Consider the following 23,589-nt stretch of genomic DNA (forward strand, 5'->3'; position numbering starts at 1 on the left):
TAAGTAACTTTGCAGCAGTATTATCTGCATCACATACAAGAAAATAAAGTTGATGGTCTGTGTTTATATAGAACTTTTCTAGTTTTAATAATCACTCAAAGCACTTCACAGCACAGTTTTGCTATTCACCCAATCACACACATTCACATATCTGTGCGCATCATAAATAACTCACTAACTGTCAATACAACCATCAGGGGCAACTTGGCGTTCAGTATCTTTGTCAATGACATTGAAAGATTTGTAAAGTATAACATCATGGCCAGTGACCATCGTTTGGCAAACAACCACTTCTTGCACAAACCTAAATGTAAAACTACTACCACTGATCCGTGTTGAAACTGTTCTGTGGTCTCTTTAGAGGATTTGATTAGTTGTTCAATAAGCTTTGAATTATTACATGTTATTGGTTCATGTTATATTAAAAATGTAATAAATGCTGTATTTTTGACATTAGTGTCAAAACTATTTCCCAGCACCAATGGACACATTACAATATATCAAAAATAAACACTTGAAAAGTAAAACCAAGCATTCAATCTGATTAAACACCTATCAATACAACATATCTAACACAAGAACAGTTAAACAGAAAGAAACCTGCTGTTGCTCAATAAGCTTGGCTCGATGACTGTAAAAAAAATGGGGAAGCCTTTTCACTGCAGAGGGCAGGATATGTAAAGGTGGCAGACAGAGATGTTTATCAGTCGAGAGGCGGAACATGCTTCTCATTCCTTCAGACGCTCGCAACTCACAGCTGTCAAACCATGGACTGCATACAACAGACAAACATCGGTGGTGAGTTCAAGCTGTGGCAGATTTCAAGCTTCTTTTGCTCTAGACATGCATGCATGCTTAAAAAACTCAGTAATCTAATTTCTGTTTTCTAAGAAGCCTAGAGAGAAGTCAAACATGATGACATCTATCAAAATCATCATTGGAATGTGACTTACTGTTCTTACAAAATTATGTGACATGTGGCAGGACAGTTTTTCACTTACACTTATTTACTTGAGTATTTTTCTGTCACTAAATGTCATATTGTTTTACCTTTACCTTTATTTCCAAAACTCCTGTCTCTCCTTCTTTCCTTCTACAGTCTTTACATCAACGCTATCACAATACCTGATCTGGTTTTTTTTCCAGGCACTAACGATGGCCACTGTCAACTGAGGTTAGTCGACTTTGAGGGTCACATAAACCACATTTCCCATGAGACTCTGGGGCTGAGCAGAAAACACCTGGTGGTGCGACGAGGGAAACCGTTCAAGCTGACTCTGCGGTTCCATGGCCGGTCATGGAATCCTCACAGCGAGGGCCTGGTCCTGGAGGTCTGGCTAGGTAATAACCATCCTCCCTCAGTCCAGTGCACTCTGGACTGTTGTTTCTCCAACTTTAGACTGGATTTAAGCCTCAGTCAATTTGTACCTGTTCACAAGGACACACAGTGAGTACAGTCTGCACTTTGGAAGGTGTTTGTAAAAAATCTCATTTTTATTCGGATGAGAGGCCCGGACACAGAGGAAAAAGTTTGTTTTGCAAAATATCCACATTAGTGTAGAAAGGGTCTCAGACTGCATTCGGTCCAAATAATCTCCTTCCCTAACCACTGTTCATTGACCCTGATGGAAAACATCATGAGGTAAAGGAAATATGTGAAGGAGAAGCTGCAAGGAGTTAGGAAAGAAGAACGCAGTGGGGAGAAAATCAGACTCCACGTACACTCTCCGTTTTTGTACTCACAAACAGTTATAGTGACGTTTCCTGTCCAAAACAGAATGACACGTTCCTGAGAAAAGATGATTTCAGTTCATACAGATGGAACATTTAACCATCAGTTACTCACAGAGACAATAATTCAAATGGAAATTAAACAAACAAACAAGACTGAAATGTTGAAATAATACTTTAACATGAGGAATTTATGTGGAGAAAACTGTTCTGGATCTTCTCATGGAAATAAAACAGCTGTTCTGTCTTTTTTCATATTAAGGTGGATCTGCCAAAGGTGCATCTACAGGGCTGCGTCACTCTGAATGTTGCTAGTGCAGTAAAATTGTCAGACAGCATTTTTTTCCTCTCCGTTGACAAAAGGATTACCAATATCTCGTCTGATAGAGGAGATAAGCTTCCTTTCCTTTTCCTTTAGAGAATTCAAACAGCTCTTACAATAGCGGCGGCTGAAAGAATGAAGTTACTGGTTCCTCCGCAAAATGGACTATTTGATTACTCCCAAAGTCGTCAAGTCACCTGAGGGCCCCGGGGTTCCTGAAGACATTAACGATGACTCTAACTTCATTATCGATACCTGTGCTTCTCCTTCTGTCACATTTCAAAATGTCCCTGTACAGTTTTACAATCAGTCCTGAGTGCACTGAATTTAGAAATTGTGTTTTTTGTGAATGGGAATATGTGTTATTTCATCATTCAAATGTTGCATCACTCTGCTTTGACTAACTTCTCCTTCACCATGCAGGAAGTCTGTCAGAGAGAATCCCAGTCCAGTTCTCTGACACGCAGCCCAACCCCCAGCACTGGTCAGCCAATATCCACCCAGGCAGCGTGCACTCCGAGTCAGTCACCATATACATCTGCTCTCCTGTCCGATCCTCCGTGGCCCTGTATAACCTCCTGTTGCACAAAGAGACCAGACAGAGCAGGAGTACCTACGCAGTTGGATCATTTGTGCTGCTGTGCAACCCCTGGCTGAAAGGTGGGTCCATGAAGGAAAACTTGTAATTGTTTTATGCTCCTGTTGGTTGGTTTGTTTGTGAGCAGGATTACACAAAAACAACCAGACAGATTTGCATGAAACTTGGTGGAAGGGTGTGGCATGAGTCAGGGAAGAACCCATTCAGTTTTGTCAAGTGAGTGTTTTCACCATTTGCTTTCCAGATGATCCAGTGTACATGCCCCAGGAGGACCAACGACAAGAGTATATCAAGAGCGATTATGGCGTAGTGTTCATGGGCACCAATCTAAATGTTTGTCAGCGTCCGTGGTCGTTTGGTCAGGTATTTAACGATCAGCAACATGCATCTATCATGAATGGATTGTGTATAATCACATCAGGTAAAAATGCAGCAGGCCTCAGCTTGTTTTTCACCATGTGCAGTATGAGCCTGGAGTCCTGGAAGCATGTCTGAAGCTGCTGGAGGTCAGCCCTCAGCACCTCAACGACAAAACCAGGGATTACATTCTGCGAGCAGACCCTGCTTACCTCAGCAGGGTGGTCTGTGCCATGGTAAGAGACAGCACTCACAAAATCATGGGCGATAAAAGTGCACAAACTCTTCCTCTCTTGCCAAATCTGTGACTAATGTTATCAAGGACATAACTGCAGTGGAGAGAAGGGTCACGTGTGTCCTCCTGTTCCAGGTGAACTGTAATGATGACCTGGGTATTCTGCTGGGGAAGTGGCAGGGCAGCTACGAAAGTGGTGTTAATCCTACAGAGTGGGGCGGCAGTGCTGACATCCTGCGTCGCTGGGTCTCATCCAACTTTAGCCCAGTACGCTACGGACAGTGCTGGGTCTTTGCATCTGTCCTCTGCACAGGTGCTGTGAGCAACTGAATCATTTAAAGTATAGGCTTCAATCATCTTTAGTGATAGTTATATCTACCTTATATTATTATATGGTTTTATTCCAGTTATTAGTCACTCATCCATCAAGAGGATTAACCCTTAGGATGATTATATGAATAGTTAAAGAGGAGCTTTAAAATAATGTGTACCTAATTTAATTACACTGAATCAACTGGCATCTGTATTTGTGTTAATAAGTTTTCTTGCTATAATTACAACTTGTGACTTAATATATATATTTTTTTTTATTAATTGATTTTTTTATACTTTCAGAAATGTGTAATAACAACAACTCAAATAATATGTAAAATGAATGTGGCATAATGGAGTTTGAAAACCTTACAGTACATTTAAAACAGAACGTTTTTGTTAGGGAACCTGTAGAGAGGGGCTAATGAGATGAAGATGTCAAGTTGCATTATGGGAATTGTGGGATAAAGTGATCATTCCATTTTTGAATTCCCTGTCTTGATATTCACATTGTACAATCTTATTCATAATGCAATATTTGTCTTTTTATGTTTGCTACCTTTTTATAGGAGACATAATGACATTGTGTTAGTCAATGATGGAAAAGGTCAAAGAAAGTCAGTACTCAGTTTTACATATGCTTAAAGTATAAAAGTATAAGTATTACTATTCCCTCATGCAACACTCTACATTGTTACAGCAGAGTCTTGGCCTGTACACATTTAACGCAATGCTTTGAAAAATTGAAGTGGTAGATATTTGTTGATATATGTGGTGGAATATAAGTGAAAAGTACCTGACAATAAATCTACTTAAGTAAAGAACAGATACATGATAAATGTAACAAAGTAAATGTTACATCCCAGCTCTGGTGTTAGTTCAGTTTATTCAAAATGTGAATTGGATCACATTTGGTCTTTTACCAAAGGGGCACATTTTTCACATTACAATAGATAAACAAATTATTAGTTTATAATGGATTATCTAAATATAGTAACCACCTGCATGACTGGGTACTATTAGAAGTAGAAGTGATTTACTCAATATGTCTGACGTCCTTTATATTTATACTAAGATGGGTTTAGTTTGTTTTTTTCACGATTTATGTTTTTGGTTTTTTTCAGTAATGAGAGTGCTGGGGATTCCCTCCAGGGTGGTGACGGTCTTTAACGCAGCTCATGACACTGATGCCAACAGCTCTATTGAAGAGTTTTACTCGAGCACAGGGGAGAAGCTCAACCTGTCCAAGGACAGCATCTGGTCGGTGTCACTATCTCAGAAGATGATATTTGAATTTCTCATCAGTGTGGTCTCACAATTTACACTCAAAGTAAAATTTGAAGCAGCAAATGTATTTTTTACTACAATTCAGCACAGCATTGACTGTTGTGCCCTTAACTTAATGAACATGTGAATCAGGAGAAGAGTAGGTATCCTCTGTGATCATCTATTTCATTCATTTCACTTCATACTGATTTTCTCTGTGTGTGTGTGTGTGTGTGTGTGTGTGTGTGTGTGTGTGTGTGTGTGTGTGTGTGTGTGTGTGTGTGTGTGTGTGTGTGTGTGTGTGTGTGTGTGTCAATCAATCCCTGTATGACCTGCAGGAACTTCCATGTGTGGGTTGAGTGCTGGATGAGAAGACCAGATCTCAGTGCAGCGTTTGATGGCTGGCAGGTAGTGGACCCCACACCCCAAGAGAAAAGTGCTGGTGGGTCCCTGCTCCATATTGTCCTCAATACACTGTTGTTATTTATTGGGATTTTAATAATTGTTTGGACAGAAATGCCGAAAAACAACTTTATCAGACAGGATATGACACAAAAGATTCCTTCTTCTGTAGGAAGGTGACTGAACTGTGAGTATTCATGAGCTGATATGTAACAATTAACAAATTTTCACTACATCTGCTGCTATTTGACTGTAAATGCTGCTATTTGACTCATTCTGTGGATGAACATTACTTGTCACAACTTTACATTATCTGCACATTAGTATTTCCACTGCTTAATCTAATTTGCACTATTCCATTATGTACAATCATACAGTTCAGTTCATATCCAATCTACCCTGTGTTCTTTTGAGCACATGTACATATTTTGGTGCTTATGTCTACACTGGTGATCGAAGATGAACGGTATGTCAACCCAGTCTATGTCCTGTATTGATGGTAGAATCGACAATAAAATTGACCTTGACTTCTGATCTTGTCTCTGCAGGGATATTCTGCTGTGGCCCATGCCCTGTAGCTGCTGTTCAGCAACGCTGCCTTCGTGCCCCATTCGACACCCCGTTCATCTTTGCCTCTGTTGATGCTGATGTCATACGGTTAATTGTACGCAATGGACAGGTGGTGGGGAGGACGGTGGACACTGAGAGGGTGGGGAAGGTGATCTACACCAAGGGAATTGGCTCAGACTCCCCAGAGAATCTGACACCTGCTTATAAGATGAAGAAAAGTAAGAGAGGGTCCTGTGGCTGTGAAGCTTTCTGGAGAGGGATTTATTGAGATACAGTAAACAGATACATTACAATTTTGTGTTTTGAGGAGAGCCTGCATGATGCAAATGCAAAATGTGGAGACAGCTGAAGGAAGATATGCTCAGTTTTTGTTTTCCACATGTTTGATAATGATTTTTTTCTCCCATTTTCCCTTTTCAGGGGCGCAACCTGTATGTACAGGTCAGTGGCTTTGTTAACAAAACATCTTCACCTTCCTCTCCCCATGCAAGAATAAATATGTGCACACAAATTGCAAATTGAATGTGTAGTTTAAGGATCAAAGATTGAGAAATTGAGCAGAAAGGAAAAGACAAAAACAAAAGTTAATTTTGTGAAAATTTGAGTTTGAAACTATGTAATGGCCTCCGTCATTCTATTTGCACAAAGCCTAATTTGAAAAGTGTGCTGACAGCATGTAGTCGAGCTTAGTCCCTTGAGGAACAACAATCTCCCTGAGTAACAAAATATCCCTTTTACAGCACGTAATTTCTCCTACTGCCGTTCTGCTGTTGTGTCGAGTTGTCAGACAGCAGAAATAGGTAAGCATTAATTCAACTCAAAAATCAAACACTCTTCCGTTTCTTTGTGACTGTAACTCAGGCTGTGGCCCCAAATGTCCCCTGTGCAGGCAGAGTGTGTGGTGTACAATAGAGAAAGTGCTGCACTGTATGAATGTGTGACTGGGTGAAACTGTACTGTGAAGTACTTTGAATATTTGTGCTGTGTCTGAAATCCCTTCCTTATTCAGGATTCACACTCAATATTTTGTTCTTTAGTGAATAGAAAATTATGAATGATCATTTTTGTGGCCCCTTAATGTTTTTTATTTGGCGATTATGCAAACATGTCTGCTTATATGTTGTGTATATATGTACCGTATATTTCAGCGGTCTCTAGCGGGAGATGAGAGGTCAAATGTTAAATGCTTCACACTGTGATGATCAAAAGCACCCGGGCCTATTTTTAAATATTTGACTTTGCCTCTGACTTGAATTACATTTTATCATGTTGTATAAATTAGTATGGACGTTATAATATTACTGTTTGACATGAAACTGTAACAGAACCTTCCAGCAGTTTTGCATCGTATCAGTGTGCCTATTTTTTTGTTCTGTCACTGAAAAGTAAGCATTCATTTCCTTGATTTACAATTGAGCATTTAGATTTTCTCTTAATTTTCAAAAAGAAAGTGTTTGCATTATGTTTATGTGTGTCTTCCTGCTTTACATAACTGCAGTTGTTGCTCTTAATAGTTTCCACATCACATAATTTAAATTTGAAACCCATTCTACAACAAATATTGGTGGTTGCATGGCGTCATGATAAGTTTTTAACATTTCTGTGAATGTGGTCGGTTGTTTTTCACACGAAATTGGCAGCAAACACAAAAACCAGTTTGTTCTGAGGCTGAAAGTGTCACCAATAGTTATAGCACATCTTTTAAAATATAACAAATACATTCTTCATCAGTGTATCTGTTTATCACAATGTACATGTCTCCCAGCTTCATCTCCAGAGGAACCGGCACCTGGTTTGGAGGTGTCCCTGAAAATAAAAGGGAAGCAATCATGGGGTGAGAGCATTTGGATGAGTGTAACGGTCACTAATAACTTGGGCCACTCCAGGGTCCTGGTGGAACATCTCAATGCTCAGATTAAAGAGTACAACAGGAGCCCACAGGAGAGCTTCTGGGAAATGCACAAAGAGGTGCATATACAGCCGCATCAAAGTAAGGAGGCCTCTAACAAATACTAAGACATAGGGTGTACCCCCTGGAAATGTTGTTGGATATCCTTACTTTTAAATAGAGAACCTTAAAACATACACTCAAATTGTTGGCACTTTCTCATGAGTTCTCTTTCTCTTATGTTCATTTTTTAACACCTAACTCCTTTACATTCCCTGCAGCTTTGACTCTGCAGCACACCATCCCAGCATCTGAGTACGAGTCGGTCCTGGCAGCTCAGAATATTGTGAATCTTGCAGTGGTGATAAAGGACGAACAGACTAAAGAAAGAGTCATGCATGCACAGGAATTCAACATAAGCTCACCACAGATAAGCATGGAGGTAAACAGCAGCCAGGTTACCCACTGTTCAGTTCACTTAAGTATAAGTGTATTTTTTGCAAAGTAGCTCATATCAATAGTCTTTATATTTATTAGCCACCCCACCTCCAAGGCGAGTGGTCACAAGTCTGCAGCACTGTTCTTTTTGAGGGGTTGGGGGCTGATCATCTGATCCTGTAACCTGCTGCTCTGCAGATCGAAGGAGGGGACAGCCTCCACATATACAAGGAGCACACAGTCCAGGTGTACTTCACCAACAACTTAACAAAAACTCTGGACGGAGCTGTGCTGACAGTCGAGGGATCTGGCTTGTTGAAAGGAAAACACGAGGCCAGGTATCTTCATTCTTCATATCTTCATTCTGTAGAGCTGTTGCTAGCTCGCGTGACAAAAGAGGTGTCGTAAAAAAACAACACCCTTGTGCTGTGGTCACATTCTATTGGTCACACCCATGTTTAACCTTTATGAACACGATGATCAGTTTGAGGAATGTGGTCAGGTATGTTTTGGTAACAGCTGATGTTGCATCTAAGTGATTGATGCTGATACTGATTTTCTCTGTGTGTGTGTGTGTGTGTGTGTGTGTGTGTGTGTGTGTGTGTGTGTGTGTGTGTGTGTAGTTCTGTGGAGAGAACAATGCACCAGCACTATCAGGATTTAAATGTATCTCTATTGTGGAAGCAAGCTGTTTTATTGATATTGAATGTACCCCGTGTCTAAATCATACCAAATTTGACACTGCACATCTTCGGGCCCTTAGCAATGCACATGCCAAGTGTGAAGGGGACAAGATTAACGGATTGCCAGTTTTGGCTGTGTGGGTCAGTTTGAATGGTTACCCTCATATCTGCTTCTGCAAATCTCCCCCTTCCAGCTCTAATGGCTGCAACTCCTCATTAAACCTAAGGAAGCTTACTTGGAGAATTTCATGTCCACATCAGACAAGAGTTTACCTCATTGTAAAAGAGCATTTTCAGTATGTACATGCAACTTTCTATATTCCATATAGCATTTCATCATTGTTAAGGTTAGGGTTGTTTTTGGTTACGACTTCAACCTCCTCTCGCTCATCCTCCAGCTCTTTTATGGCTTCCACAAACTTTGTTAATGAAAGTTGGAACTTTTGAGTTAAACTTTTCCTGTCTTGATCCTATTCCTCTCCTATTCCAGTCCCCTGCAGCCATGGTGGCTTTTTATTGGCACAGACAATAAAGCCAAAGTTTGACCCTAGAGAGGAATAATAAGCGAGAAGAGCTTCAGTGGAGATATTAAGAGGTGATAAATCATCAAGCTAAATAGTGGAACAATAAAACTGCTCTGGCATTTGTTTCTTGAAAAAGGGCAAGAAGTCAATTCTGGGAGTCGGTAGCTGGCAAACGACTGGTTGTATAATTGGTGGGATTAATCAACCCTCACATCATCCATGTACACACTTACATTACCATTGTTTTGTGTTGTGGGACCACAAACCTCTCATCACCTCTTTTACTCGCCGTCAATTATTATCTTTCTTTTTGTAAAACATTGGATCTTTAGATTTGTTTTAAGACCTGTTCTGGAGATAAATGCAATGTGTGTGTGTGTGTGTGTGTGTGTGTGTGTGTGTGTGTGTGTGTGTGTGTGTCTTGGTTGGAGTTCAAATTTGACAACATTTGGTTTCTCTCCTCCCTCTCTGTCAGGCTGGCTCATCTAAACCAAGGCAAGAAGATTGAGAAGACTGTCTCCATCATGGCCTCTTCACTGGGCACCAAAATACTGATGGCCACGTTCTCGCACAGCAACAGCCCCACCGTCATGTCCAGGAGCTATCACAAAGTCACCATCACAGCATAGGGAGAGGTCCATCCTCCTAAAAGACTCATCAACTTCCTGAACCTTCTGTGTACAGTCAAACCAATAGCACACACTTATTGGATTGCACTGAGATTGGACGCATGGCATGTTTTTTTAATACTACCTTATAATTATTATTATTAGTTTTATGTTGTAGCTTATCAGGTAGAATGAACTAGAAACATGAAACATTTGAACATTAGAACAAACCATGTTGATGTCATATGTGGTTCTCGGTGACACTACAATCCAAAGCGTGTGTGTTTGTCATAACACAAATCAGTCTGTGAATCAGACATTGATTGTCCATATGCAGGATATATTTCACATAATTTGTGAACCACATGTGTAAAACTATTTTTAAATCACTCAGTAGTTACAAACTTGTGCATGAGCCTGGTGCAAATTGTCCCATGAATAACTGATTTAGTCCATCATAACAAAACTTCCCAATGCCACAAGTCCTTACCAGAGTAAAATAGAGCCCTGTGTCATTGTGGCCTTAATTATTTAAGTGTTTATATTTCTGGAATTGCTCCTCTGTCACATTTCATGCAGTTTGCATTGAAATGCATCATAACTTACAGAAGCTGTCCCTTCATCGATATTAAATATAAATAATTCTACACAAACATAATTTATGTGTAGTTTATCAAGATATTTAAGTTGTGTCAATGAGCATATAGTATTTGTGTACTTTGCTGTGCAGTGCATGATTATTGTATATACATGTCTTATTTTAGAGATTTATTACAAGCTTATACTTATACAACGTGTTTTGTGCTAAATATGTTTGCATCAGTGGTGTATTTGTTAGTGGTGGGATGTAAAAAAAAAAAATTTACTTAGTTACTACATTAAAGAAAAACTTTTGACAAGTCAAAATTGCTATACCACAAAATTCCACCAGGTAGCAGCATTGGAGCATCCAATTATATGTACATCTGATGTTTTCTTCTTGCATATCACGAAAACGTTTTGTTCCATGTTTTTATTTTCATTTTATTTCAGTCAACCCAGCCAGGCCATGTGATATTACTCACGAAATTAAAGGGTTAAGTCTAAACTAAAAGAAAAATGCAGGGATCAACTTGTTTATGTCTTTGAGATTTCATAATAAGATAAGATATTCTTTCTTTAGACCCACTTGGGAGATGTACTGTGATAAAGCAGCAAAAGGGAACAGTCAAATACTATTAAAGAAATTCAATAAGTTTAAAAAAATGCAATGAAAACCCAAGTAACTATGACACATATTAGAATATGCACAATGTAAACAACATGCAAACAGTGTAACAGTATTGCACATATTTAGTGTTGCAATTGCAATAGAAAATGATTATTGCACCGTTAAATCAGTTGAAAAAAGTGAGACACTGAAGGTGTACATGGTCGACTGAGTGCTCAGGCCAATTCTTTACCACTTGTCTGCAGCCAGAGACACGAGTCTGCCTCTGTGATGTTGCAAGTTTGAACTATTAACCACTTTTTTCCACAATTAACCACCAGTTTACTGTTTAATTACTAACCCTTCCAAAGATTAAGGGGATAGGGAAAACAACCCACTCACATCCTAATGATGTCAGTCTCATGATGATGAGACTGACGAGAAGTGTTGAGCCAGTTCACACCTAAAAAGAACTAGTTCAGTTCATTTGTTCTGTTTTTTATTGGGATTATTTAGATGATGCTCATGTGTTTGGTTATTAATCGATGGTGTCGGATCATGAATCTGTGTTGCTCCGGTCACTTAATCACTGAGTCCTGAGTGTGTCGCCTCTCATGATGTACTGAGTGCACACATTATGTGGGTGATTCATTTTTCATGATGTTTAAATGCAGCCTCCTAAACTCTGGAATCAAACAGACACTGAGTTACTTCATGTCCTGATCAGGTCCTGGTAATGAGTGATGAGAGTTTATTAGTAAATGAGAGCGGGTCAGAGAGGAGGAGGAAACAGAAACTCCAGCTCGGTACAAACCAACTGCAGCTTCTGCTCTGATCACTGAGCAGATGTGACCAGAGAAACTCTGTGTTTCACTGTTTCCACTGTTCTTCAACAAAGTCTCTGACCTGCTGCTTCACGTGAACGAGCTCTGATCTCACTGAGTGTGTCTCTCTGAGTGAGTGAGTGGGAGCGGGGGCCCAGAGCCTCTGTTTACAAGTTGGACTTTCTTAGATAAATAAGGATTATAAAAGGTGGAGAACAACGTATGCGGAGGGTCCGATGCCTGTGTTCGCCTTGGGCCCCCAAATTGCTAAATCCGCCACTGGTCAGTTCAGCAGTGCAATTACAGAAATATACGTAAAGAGCACATAATAACTAAATCAAATATGATAATCCTGTATACATTAGATGATACAAGTGTAAAACCTTTCTCGTCCTGTGTCAAGTTACTTCAGAATGTTTCCTTGTCATTACTGAGTCCTCCTCAAACAGTTCTACAATATACTATATACAATTTTTTATTGTTTGTGTGGTGGATGTTGTGTTTAGAGTTTTTTCATCAACAGTCTATGGTGCAGAGTGAAGTTAGAAAACATTGTGTTCATCCTACCAGGTTTATCTCCTGTGAAGATTTTATAAATCATAAATTAAACTGTTCACATGACACAATCCATAGACCAAAGTTTACAACTTTTCAAAATAAAAGCTCTGTAATTCAACTCAATAAAACATTCCAGCAACACAACCAGAATTGTGCTTATTTTACTTTGTAAAACTGATAAACATGAATTGAGTCTTTGAATGTTTTTGCTGTGACAAAGATCAGCACATGCAGTAGCTGCAAATGTGTGTCAGTCTGATATGATGACAGATGTAGAAGAAGACACGTTAAGCTCGTTCCGCAGACTGTTAGCACACTGCCCTGCCTCTACTGACTGCTACAGAGCGCTGGTCCCATGTTTATTCAAATGTTATTAATATTGAACATATTGTGTCTAAAAGGCACCAAATGTGACACTGCATTTCCCTGGGCCAATAAGATTACACATGCCAAGTCTGAGGCCGAAGAGATAAACAGGTCGCAAGATTTGACCGACAGACATTTGTGGAATTAGAATGAATCACTGAAAGAGAAGCTGGTTCCATACAAGTGAAATTCTGTCCCCTGTCCAGACACAGGCCCATCACCATCTGTAAACCACACTGACAGACCTCAGACACATTACTGCACATCTCACACTTCTCCCTGTCAATATATCTGCCTCATACATAAAGAATATCTCGGGTCGGAGTAAGGATATTCATTTTCAGGCTGTTCTGAGAGGTTCAGAGATGATTCATGACAGACATGTCCTGTATATACTGTGTGTGTATAGGTGCTGCTTACAGACGAGGATTGTTTTAACCTGAACGATTCCTGGCTGACGCTCAGCACAGCTTGTGATCCTATACCTTGGTGTCAGGGAGTCTGAGGCGGAGGCGTTGGCAGACGGAGACGATAATCAGACTCCACGCTCGCTGATTTTCAGACAAATTAAACGTCAGGGGAAAGCAGAGAGCGGGACCGCTGGGCCGCTTTGAAAAGCTGAGGCCATCATAAATTATTAATGGCTCCCCGTCACCGCCTCCCTTTCGTCATCCCTCGCTCTTTACAACCATCCCCTGCTCCATCCATCCCTCTTTCCTGGTTCCTTAGCATTGATTGCATTTCTTTCTTTCTTTCTTTCTTCCATCCATCCATCCATCCATCCATCTCTCCTGGTTACTTGGTGTTGATTGAATTTCTTTCTTTCTTTCTTTCCATCCTCTATTAATTCTACCCTTCCTTTTGACTCCACTGATTTCCCTCCCTCCCAATCCATCTGCTCTTCATTATCTTTTCCTCCTATCCTTCTTGATCATCTTTTCCTCCTCCTCTGTAAACTGTCTTTCCTCTTGTTTCGTCATTGTTTCTCCATCACCTCTTACACCCCCTCCCCTTCTTCATCCCTTCATGTCCTAACTCATCTATAGCACACTCCTGAGTTGTGGAGTTACTGGACTTTCTTCATTGACTAGTTTTAATAGACCCACATGTTTTTTTAATCACGGAGAGACTGACTTTTTAGATCTTTTCTTTTGAAACAAGAAATGTAGCAGAGCTATTACGGCCCACAAGACTTGCATAATGGATTATTTTCAATGTTGTAGACCACAATGCTGTTGTGATGTTTTGAATATCTGAACAAATTTTAGAATTTATGTCAAGACGGGCTATGTCTCTCCAGTTCCTCTCACTGTACAAAATTGCAGCCACAATTCCCTGGATACAGGGATTGCCATTTGGAGCCAGAGTCTGCACAGTAGTTATGATGGAGTGGAGCCACGGTACAAAAGTCCTGCGGATGCACACATTCCACCAATTGCAACCAATTATTACGTTTCACCATGTTTTTATATAATTAAATTGACAGAAACCATCTTTGCAAAATGTTATTTTAGTTCAGTTCATGTTGGAGGTGGGGTTTATGACCTGCACTGCAGTCAGCCACTAGGGGGCAATCGAGATGATTTGGCTTCACTTTGTAGGGGTGGTCATGTCATCTATCTTTGTGTACGGTCTATGGTCCAAATATAGATGACAGTAGTGTTGACACAAAAGCCAGCTTGTGGTTTAGGAGGTACACAAGGTCGTCCAGTCACAAGACGGTCAGTAATTTGATCCCCAGCACATTGTGTCTGCATTCTGAAGTGTCCTTGGGCAAGATACTGATGGCCATGCTGACAGTGTATGAATGGTGTGTAATAGAAAAAGTGATGTGAATGGTAAAGCACTTTGAGTTGTCAATAAGACTAGGGAAGCTTCATATAATTCATATTTAACAGAAATGCTGAACTTCCATTCATTGTAGTTTTGGGGTTTATTCTACAGTGTCAGAGCATTGGTTTCCCCCTCTTCCTGTGTTTTCCTTTAGTTTCCCTCCTGGTGTTTTATGTGTGTGTGTGGCTTGCTGGTTCCTTCTCCTACCGTTTCCACTTGTACACCTTGATCGTACAATCATCTCAACCATCTCCTGCAGTTAAACCCCAAAGCTGATTCAAGTCCTCATCTCTCTGCCTGTTTGTTTTATGTTCTTCACTAATCCTTTCCTCAGCTTGTGCCTCAGAATCATTACGTCTCATGTCTCCCTCCAAACCTGTTACATCCAGCAACAGCCCATTTGGATGTCAGTGCCCCAGTTCGTCCTGCCCAGTCTCTTGTCCCACAGGTGGCTCAGACCCACCGCTCTGCTCTCCTGCTTGCCCGGCTCCACCATTCCTTCCTTTCAGCCAAATCAGAGTCTGACAACCTGCCAGCTAAGCCACCAAACCCATCTGCATGCCTCTTAGAATAAAGCATTTTCACCTTGTTCCCCCTGCCCCCTGCCTGTCTTTGAACTTCGTATCCAGAAGATGGAACTGTTGTAAACAGGAAGACATTACATGAAAAAAAAAATCTATTTGGATTAATGTGAAAATACTAAAATAGTGTAAAAATTCATTTGTTCAAAATTTCAAGGTTTAAATTTCTCCTCACACTGATCGGGAGGACGGTTGAGGACTGGACAAAACAGCTGTGTGTTGTGTGCGTTTTGCGCAATGTGTGAAGGATAAATGCTTCACTTCCTGCAACCGTCACACAACGCCGAACCACGCCCACCAATCACGCATCATAGTCCATCAAGTGCAGATCACAAGTAAATCAAATTAAAGTTATAAAACGAGACTTACTTCCTTTTACTACATACAGACAAATACATCTGTTCAGGTCAGGGCTCTGATGAAGTGTGACCAATTTGAGGCCAATTGAACAATGTACAGTAGAGTTAAATACAACTTCCTGTTTCATCAATAAGTGGCCCGATGACCCTGACTAAATTTCGACACATGGAGCTGTTCAGGCCGTGTCGACCATGGTTCTATATCAACTAAAATCAACAACATTGCCTGCATTAGAGCGTGGACATGAATAATCCTCAGAGAAATCAACAGAATTTAGAAAAACGGCCTAAAGAGAAAAAGTCCTGGAAATCATGACCATAAACCCTGCCTTCCAAACACAGAAGTTTCAGGTTATCTGTGTTGTGTTGGTTATCAAAATGTTAACTGACATGCAGTCTTAGCTTATATGATCCACCTTCGTCCACCAGTGTCTTTAGTTCAAATTAAGGTAATTTCTCAATAAGTCAGATAGTTCTGACATATGGAGCTGCTCAGGCCTGGACTCTGATCTTAGGATTTAATTTTGGTGATGATTGGACAATGTACAGTGGAGTTAAATGCAACTTCCTGTTTCACAGTGAATCAGTAGGTGGCGCTATGACCCTGTATTAGTTTTTACACATGCAGCTGTTCAAGCTGTGAAGTTATTCAGAGGTTTAAATTTCGGTGCCGATTGGACAATGCACAGTGGAGTTTTAAAAAAAAAAATCCTTTTTCATGGCGAATCAGTAGGTGGCGTTACGACCCTCAGTTAAAATTTACATATGGAGCTGTTCAGGCGTGGACTCTGATCTTAGGTTTGAATTTTTGTGCCGATTGGACAATACATAGCGGAATTAAACACAAACTTAATTTTCACGCTGTTCAGTGGGTGGCGCTATGACCCTGACTCACTTATGAGACATGGAGCTGTTCAGGCCACTCCTCTGATCATAGGTTTTAATTTTGGTGCCGATTGGACAATCTATAATGGATTTAAAAACAACAACCTTTTCCCACTGATCAGCAGGTGGCACTATCACCCTGAGTTAATATTGACATATGGAGCTGTTCAGGCCTAGACTCTGATCTTAGGTTTGGTCATGTTACATAATTTTGGGGCGTATTGGACAATGCAAAGTGGAGTTACGACAACTTCGTCTCACAGGGGTTTAACTGGAGCAACATGAAGGGCTTTGCGGTGGCAAGGGGAATGAGCAGGAGGGCGCCCCCATCGTGGGGCCTTAGCTAATTCAGTAGGTTGATCTAGGTCCAAGTGGGCAGTTTCAGCCTGTCCACAGATTCTGATACTGGTTTACCGCCGATGTCCACGATAAAAGTTTTGGTCCCAGTCTCCAGGACACGAAACAGACTGTCACAGGGACGTTGAAAGGTTTAATCTCTATCTTGTTAAGATGATAAGATGACATTCATTGGATTTGAAGTTGATCTGATGAAAGCTCTAAGAAGAGTTCATTAAAATACACGTGTATAATGGCCAAAATGGCCACTAAATCCAAAATAGCCGACTTCCTGTTGCGTTTTTCATAAAGCTCCTTGAAACTTTTTTTGTTTGTCTGGTCATCATACATGTGTGTACCGATTTTCGCGTAGATCGATGAAAGCAAACTCAGGGGCCGCGTTCTAGGTGTTCAGCTATTACTCCAGAATACGTACATTTTCACCACTTTTGAATTTTCTGCAAAGTTTCATGAATATGTTTAAGTCCTCGAAAAGGCAATTCCCTGTAAGAACCCCTCTCTCTCCCTCAGTTTCTTTCTGCAATTGCGTCCAGTCATAAACTTCATGTGTTACTATTATGTTTTGCCATTTCATGTAGACACAGTGAGAGAAAATGTGCTGAGTTTGGGAAAGCAACTCGTGATTTTGCCTCAACTCTGCGAGAGCCTGACGATGGTTCAAAAATGTCACAATTCTGACGGCTGGTCAGGGGCATCTGATGGCTGCTTATACCCCTCTGCACATTGCATGACGCAGCGGAAATTCTGTCCCACTCTAAAGTGAGACAGCCGTTTTAAAAAACCAAGTCAAAAACTAGAAGAATCACACAACGTGTTCAGGCCAAGGCTACAATGTGAGGAATCATTTGTGTCCCAAGTGAGTCAGTGGTTTGTGGACAAAAGCTTTTAACAATGACTCAAACAGCAAAGATGAATCAAGTCACATCAATTGGAAAGTTAATGTCATGTTTTTTGATGCACTCAGTGCTGCTTATCCACTCACCCTCATTGTCTTGCAGCCTAAGAAGCAGAAGTTTGCAAACTTCCTGTTGCTAGTCAACAGAGTGATAGATCGGCATTTGATGGATTTTCATGAACAGATGGAACAGCTGCAACGCCCTGAAGCTGCCGTCCATCCTCAAACCCCTGTGAAGGGACCGAGACAGGATTTCTAATGGGCCTGTTCTCCAGGGTTAGAGCTGGAGCTTTAACACATTATGGTTAAACATGCAAAAAGATTAATTCAAGATTCTTAGGGAAAAATGGACACGATTAAATGTTATTTGAAACTTCATTCTTCATTATTGAGGATTACGAGAGAATTCAGTCAAAATGCTCCGAGCTATCAAATTGGCAAGGAGATAATTTTTCACAGTACTGTAATGGTCTATAACTGCTGCTTACACTCGCAGTCTTGTGCTTACACGCACACACGCACATACACTGGCATGCACCTCAACAAGCGACCCCAGCGAGCTGCAATAAAGGCGGCGCTGATAATTATGATAATGAATCTAGCTTCTGTCTGCTGTCTATTGTCACTGGGTAATGAGTTTGTCCCGAAGGTCACTGGTGTAATAGCTCATTTGCAACATTGGCTAATGCTGCTCTGTGATTCAGCCCACAATAGCCGGAGGTGCCGTGGTCAGCGAGGCTATTTGTTTGCTGTAGCGGCTGAACTGCTGCCTGACTGGCCTGTCTTTCACCATCGATCAGTGTGAATATCACACTGACGGACAATGAAACTGTGTAGCTGTGCGTGACTGTGAGTGCCTGCACGTGTTGTAGAGTTACACTGGCATGAACGTTTGAACGTCCACAGTGTATTTACATGTGTAAAGACTTGTTTTTGTTCTGTGCGTAGGTTAAACTCAACATACTGTATGTGTGTGTTTGTGTACACAGAGAATAGAGAATGAGTTGTAAGAATACATTACAGAACGTTACAGAAATGCTGCAACATTTCAGAAAGACTTTTCAAATGTCACGATGATGTCTCAAAAGACATTTCAGAAAACACATCATGAAAAAACAATTTAGGAACTATACTGTGTAAACTTTTCATCAAATTTGAAAACATATCATTAGAGAAAATATGACATTGTACACATGACAGAAAACACAAACCATTTCTAAAATGATGTGATGTTTTGCATCTCTAGGGCCACAGTAATTTTGCCTGTTTTTGCATGCATAAGAATGTGTGTGTGTTCCAATATGAACAATATTCACAAACTCAGCGCTGCCTCATTAGCTCAGTGCAGATAGATGTCCCCGGTCAGCACATTTTCCCGTAGACAAACTCTACGGGGTATCCTAATATAAATGGATTGGCCCCAGCAGGTTCTTGCACAGGCACATGGCAGCCCACCGAAAACACATTTTCTCTCTAATATAGGCCTTATTTTTCAGCCCAAGACCCAGATGACAAATTCATTCTCATTGAGGGACCAAGTCTCATAAAAACGTCACTAATTTTGCTGTTGAAGTATAGGTCATTTTAAGTTCCCAGAGATTTCAATGGAAGCTTGTAAAAAGTAATTCAATGTATTTGTGGTTGTAGTTTGGAGTGGGAAATAATCAAGAGACTGACTTTTGCTGGAAGCCTGCATTAAAAATAAAATGATTAGTTACTAAGTGTTTGGAATTAGAGAGTATGGTACGCTGGAACAAATTTCTGTGCTAACTTGAAGTAAACCACAGCTGCCAGCAATATTCTGTCATGCTAACATTCTCAATCTAACCTCTCGCTTCTCAGCATCTTTTTATTTGTATAACACAGGCGAAAACATACATTTAAATAACTGAACTCTGGCCTGGCCGCTCAGTCTCTCTTCCTGCTGCCTTTTAAACCTGAAGAGAAATCAGCCAACAGCCCATAGCTGCACTACTCTCCTGGTACAGGTGAAGCTGCACTCGGCGCCACCTCCAATATTGTATAGTGTATGCAATGTAACAGTGATGATCTCATTGGTCAGTGTCATAATGGGAGTTCTATTGATTTACACAAACATTAGTAAAGCTTTGTTTCAGAATTGTTGGTCCATATCAGCATACAAATAAAATATATAAATTACAAAATACAGCACAAAATAGTCAGTTAATGGAAACATAAAATTATACACAATTTATCAGCGGAGCATGAAAAGTAGGGATGTTGACTGTCACAAACATCAGGCTGGCACTTGTTTGTCTTGGATGCTTGAGCAAAATTATTATCTGCCAACCGAAACTTTAGACTAAAGACTATAACCGCACCTCAAGTTTGCTGTGTAAATAACATTTATACATGTTGGATCATTGTCAGAAGAATCAGAAGTTTGAGCCGCAGGAGACGAGGCAGCATCACTGATTCTCACTGAATTTAACTGTTCAGCTCGCAGGTTATGGTCTGGTCACAGTTGTCCCTGTTCTGGAGCTCTTTTCCCTAATACCACAACTGGATCTCTCTTTCAGCCCCCTTCAGTGAACCACTGGCATCGATCACATTCCTATAAATGACCAATACATAATAACAAGTAGCAGTTTTAGTTGCAGTCTGCAAACATTACTGGATAAATATGAGTTAGCAAATATCACTATAAACACAACTCCACTGCATGTTATTGACATCATTTACAAGATTCAAAACTTAAAAAACATCTCTGTCACCATCAGCATCCTCTTTAACAGTGGTGGAGAACGCTGGGGACGGTGCAGGTGCTGAACTACCATCACTGACTGAGTTGCTGGCTAGCAGCACCAATGTAACGGCACTCGCTTTCGCTAAAACAACATTTTTGTTTGGGTAGTTGGCATCATTTTTGAATTTCATTAAAGGCCTATTTAGGTGAGTTTACATTTTTTTAGGAGCTGGTGATAAATTTCAGAAAGGCAAGCACAGGCATGAAACACCCGACTCTGCCTGTGATTGGCTTACTCTGATATTCTTATCCAAACTTACCATTCATTGCTTATCATACCTGAAATACCCAACAAAGGCAACAAGGACTAACCAGTCAGAGACAGTCATGAGGGTCATACTTTCGCAGGCAGAGGTGGGTACATCGTATACCCTGCACTACACTACTGGCAATATACTAATTATTTCAATTATTGCATCGTAGTAGCTAATGTCTGTCCAAAAATTGAAACAACATCAGCCAACCAATGATGTTACTTGATCACAAACTAAACTCCATCACCCCATCACTCAAATTGTCATTCAGGGATGTGCTGCACCAGGGTGAAAACAAAAAAGTATTATACTGCCCATAAAAGTCAAATATAGTGGATTGCAGCCAGACATTTTGCACCTATAGTTTGTAATTTAATGAGTCAGTCAGCCATTTTGGCTTCTGGAGACATGACTTAATCAGTCAATTAGAGTGGCGGTTGATTAATATGACTGAACTGGGAGCAACCTCAGCCAGGAGAGAAATGGGCCGGTGAATGAATAATCAGCCCCAGAGTGTTGGAGCGCTGCTGCGTGAGTTATAATCATCAAAGATTAAAGGGGAAATAAACTCAAATTTTAAATATGGTCCTGGCTCTCAGCCTCTGAGGACGATGATGCATGGGCAATTTTTCTGGATGAGTGGTGAAGGAGAAAAAGTTGAAAGACGGTTATTTGCCAATTGAACAATAATGATACCTCTGGGGCTATGAGGAACAAAGTAATGAATAAAACGTGACTCGCCGTAATTCTTCACACTCGTCGTCTTCACTTTCAAAAGGCTGTGAAGCTCTTATACGAAAGAGAACGGAACTGTATTTTTTAATAATCAATATTTTATTAGATAGAGTAATTCTCATTTCCTTTTCAGCTCCCTTTTCGCTCATGTTTGAACCAGCATATATCATCGTTGAGCTGCTGCATTAGAAGGTGCTATTGGGCTATCAAAGCCGATCGATTGCCAAGGCAGCACTGCTGGAAACTCCATATATAAAATTTAATGCCGTAACTTTCATACCTTTCAAACAACAAGTTATTACATATGGTGCAGGAATCACATCCATTGCTCCCCTGTGTGAGCTCGAGTCATTTAAAGGAGCAGTGTTAAAAGAATGAGTTCTTTCTACTGTTTCAGTTCTATTCACATCAGTATTAATGTATGTGGAAAACATATCTCAGGAAACAGTCATCTTATCGACTTCCCACTTTGCATGTGTATTGTTAATGGCCAAGGGAAGTGCAGTGTTGCAATTGGGAAACGAGATACGTTGAATAGTAATAAAAACTGAATAAACACTTGACCAGCTCTCTGTAGAAGTTAGTGGGGGTTGGGGCAGCGAGCCATTAGTCTGCCAACTTAGATGAACATGTCTTCTTCTACATCCCTAGATAGACTACAGCAACCGGGTCAAACAGCAGGACCAAATCGTCGCCGGATCATTCTGAAAAAGTTTTTCCCCCCATGTTTCTGCAATTGTTTATATCAAGCTGAATTACAGAGCTCTTATTTTGAATTGTTTTGAACTATAAAAGTAACAGCAGGTGAGTCAATCATTCAAATTTAAATATATAGAAATATATATTATAAATATATTTGTTTTTTTTGCATTTGTTGTATGTTAGAAGTGTCATCATGAAAACCATGTGTCTCTTGGTAGATCAGACATCATTACCTCTACGCTTTCCCATTTTAGAACATAGGACACGATGGAGAATATCTCTTGTATGTTCTGCTGCACTAATTAATGCCTACCTGATGTTATCTGATGTTGGTGACAACCAGTGGACGTGAGGGAAATATCATCAGTTGTGTACCTTAGCATCATCAGGTGTCTCAGCCTTTTAATCACAGGACCCCCTCTTCTAAGGCAGGTCCACCACAGGTTCTTCAGACCTGGGTGCATGTTTCCAGCATCTTGGGGCTCAGTTGGGATCTTTCCTCCTGATCCAGAGCCAGTGGCTGCAGCGTTCTGCAGTCTGTGATGTTTCTTTTATGGTCTGGAGCAGGGCTTGTCTGTGGATCCACAGATCTTTGATCAACCTGATGGTGGATGTTGCAATGAAACCCCTTCAACCAACCTCCACAGGGCAAACTATTGAGTTCCAGCCACGTTGCTCCACCTCAAATGCCATGTCTGCATACCGCAGCCTTTTTCTCTCATTCGCTTCATCAACATTATCCTCCCAGGATTCTGTCAGTTCTATGAAGTAGACGGTGCCCAGGGCGTTGGACCAGAGTACCAGGTCAAGTCTTAGGGTGGAAGCGACAATATGGGACTGTAAGTCGCTGGCCCACGCCCACCAACATCTCTCAATCTCTGGCTTGCTCCAAACAAACCAAATTAAATATTTTCCCTCCTTAATCGAAGAATTCTGTCGTCAGACAAAAAGGCGAGATCTGCTGAGCATGGCCGCCACATTCCCAGAGGAGAGAGTCATGTATGCCAGACAATAATAATAAGCAGATAATTCCACCATGAAGGAAAATAAGTGTAAAAAGTGTTTTCATCGCAGAGCCTTGGACCAACTCCAACCTCATCAGAGGGGTACATTTATTTCAGAGTCAGAAATGCATTGGCTTTAATTTCACGCTGCACGCATTTTGATAGCAGCAAGAGGGTGGAAAAAGAGAGGGAGAGAGAGACAAAGAGGAGGCGAGAGAAAATATGAAGTTTAATTTTCTGCCAAAAGTCACCATACCAGAGAGAATTAAAGTTGATACACTTACAAACAAAGGAGGGAGAGAAGGAAAATAAGATAAGGTGACAGGGGGAATGGTTTATATCAAGC

General features: G+C 40.6%; 1 protein-coding gene across 1 annotated transcript; it reads left to right on the plus strand.

Annotated features, from left to right (window-relative positions):
• The first annotated feature begins 677 nt into the window (after positions 1 to 677).
• LOC109630588 (protein-glutamine gamma-glutamyltransferase 2-like) lies at positions 678 to 10,627 on the plus strand. Its single transcript, XM_020088852.2, has 15 exons — positions 678 to 798; positions 1,147 to 1,341; positions 2,477 to 2,713; positions 2,896 to 3,014; positions 3,116 to 3,244; positions 3,379 to 3,556; positions 4,680 to 4,815; positions 5,160 to 5,263; positions 5,772 to 6,011; positions 6,214 to 6,234; positions 6,534 to 6,593; positions 7,559 to 7,783; positions 7,963 to 8,123; positions 8,318 to 8,457; positions 9,802 to 10,627. Exons 1-15 carry the CDS (start codon positions 768 to 770, stop codon positions 9,953 to 9,955), a joined length of 2,130 nt encoding a protein of 709 aa, XP_019944411.2. The 5' UTR covers positions 678 to 767; the 3' UTR covers positions 9,956 to 10,627.
• The last annotated feature ends 12,962 nt before the right edge of the window (positions 10,628 to 23,589 follow it).

This window comes from Paralichthys olivaceus, chromosome 6 (genome assembly GCF_024713975.1).
Source record: "Paralichthys olivaceus isolate ysfri-2021 chromosome 6, ASM2471397v2, whole genome shotgun sequence".
Taxonomy (NCBI): domain Eukaryota; kingdom Metazoa; phylum Chordata; class Actinopteri; order Pleuronectiformes; family Paralichthyidae; genus Paralichthys; species Paralichthys olivaceus.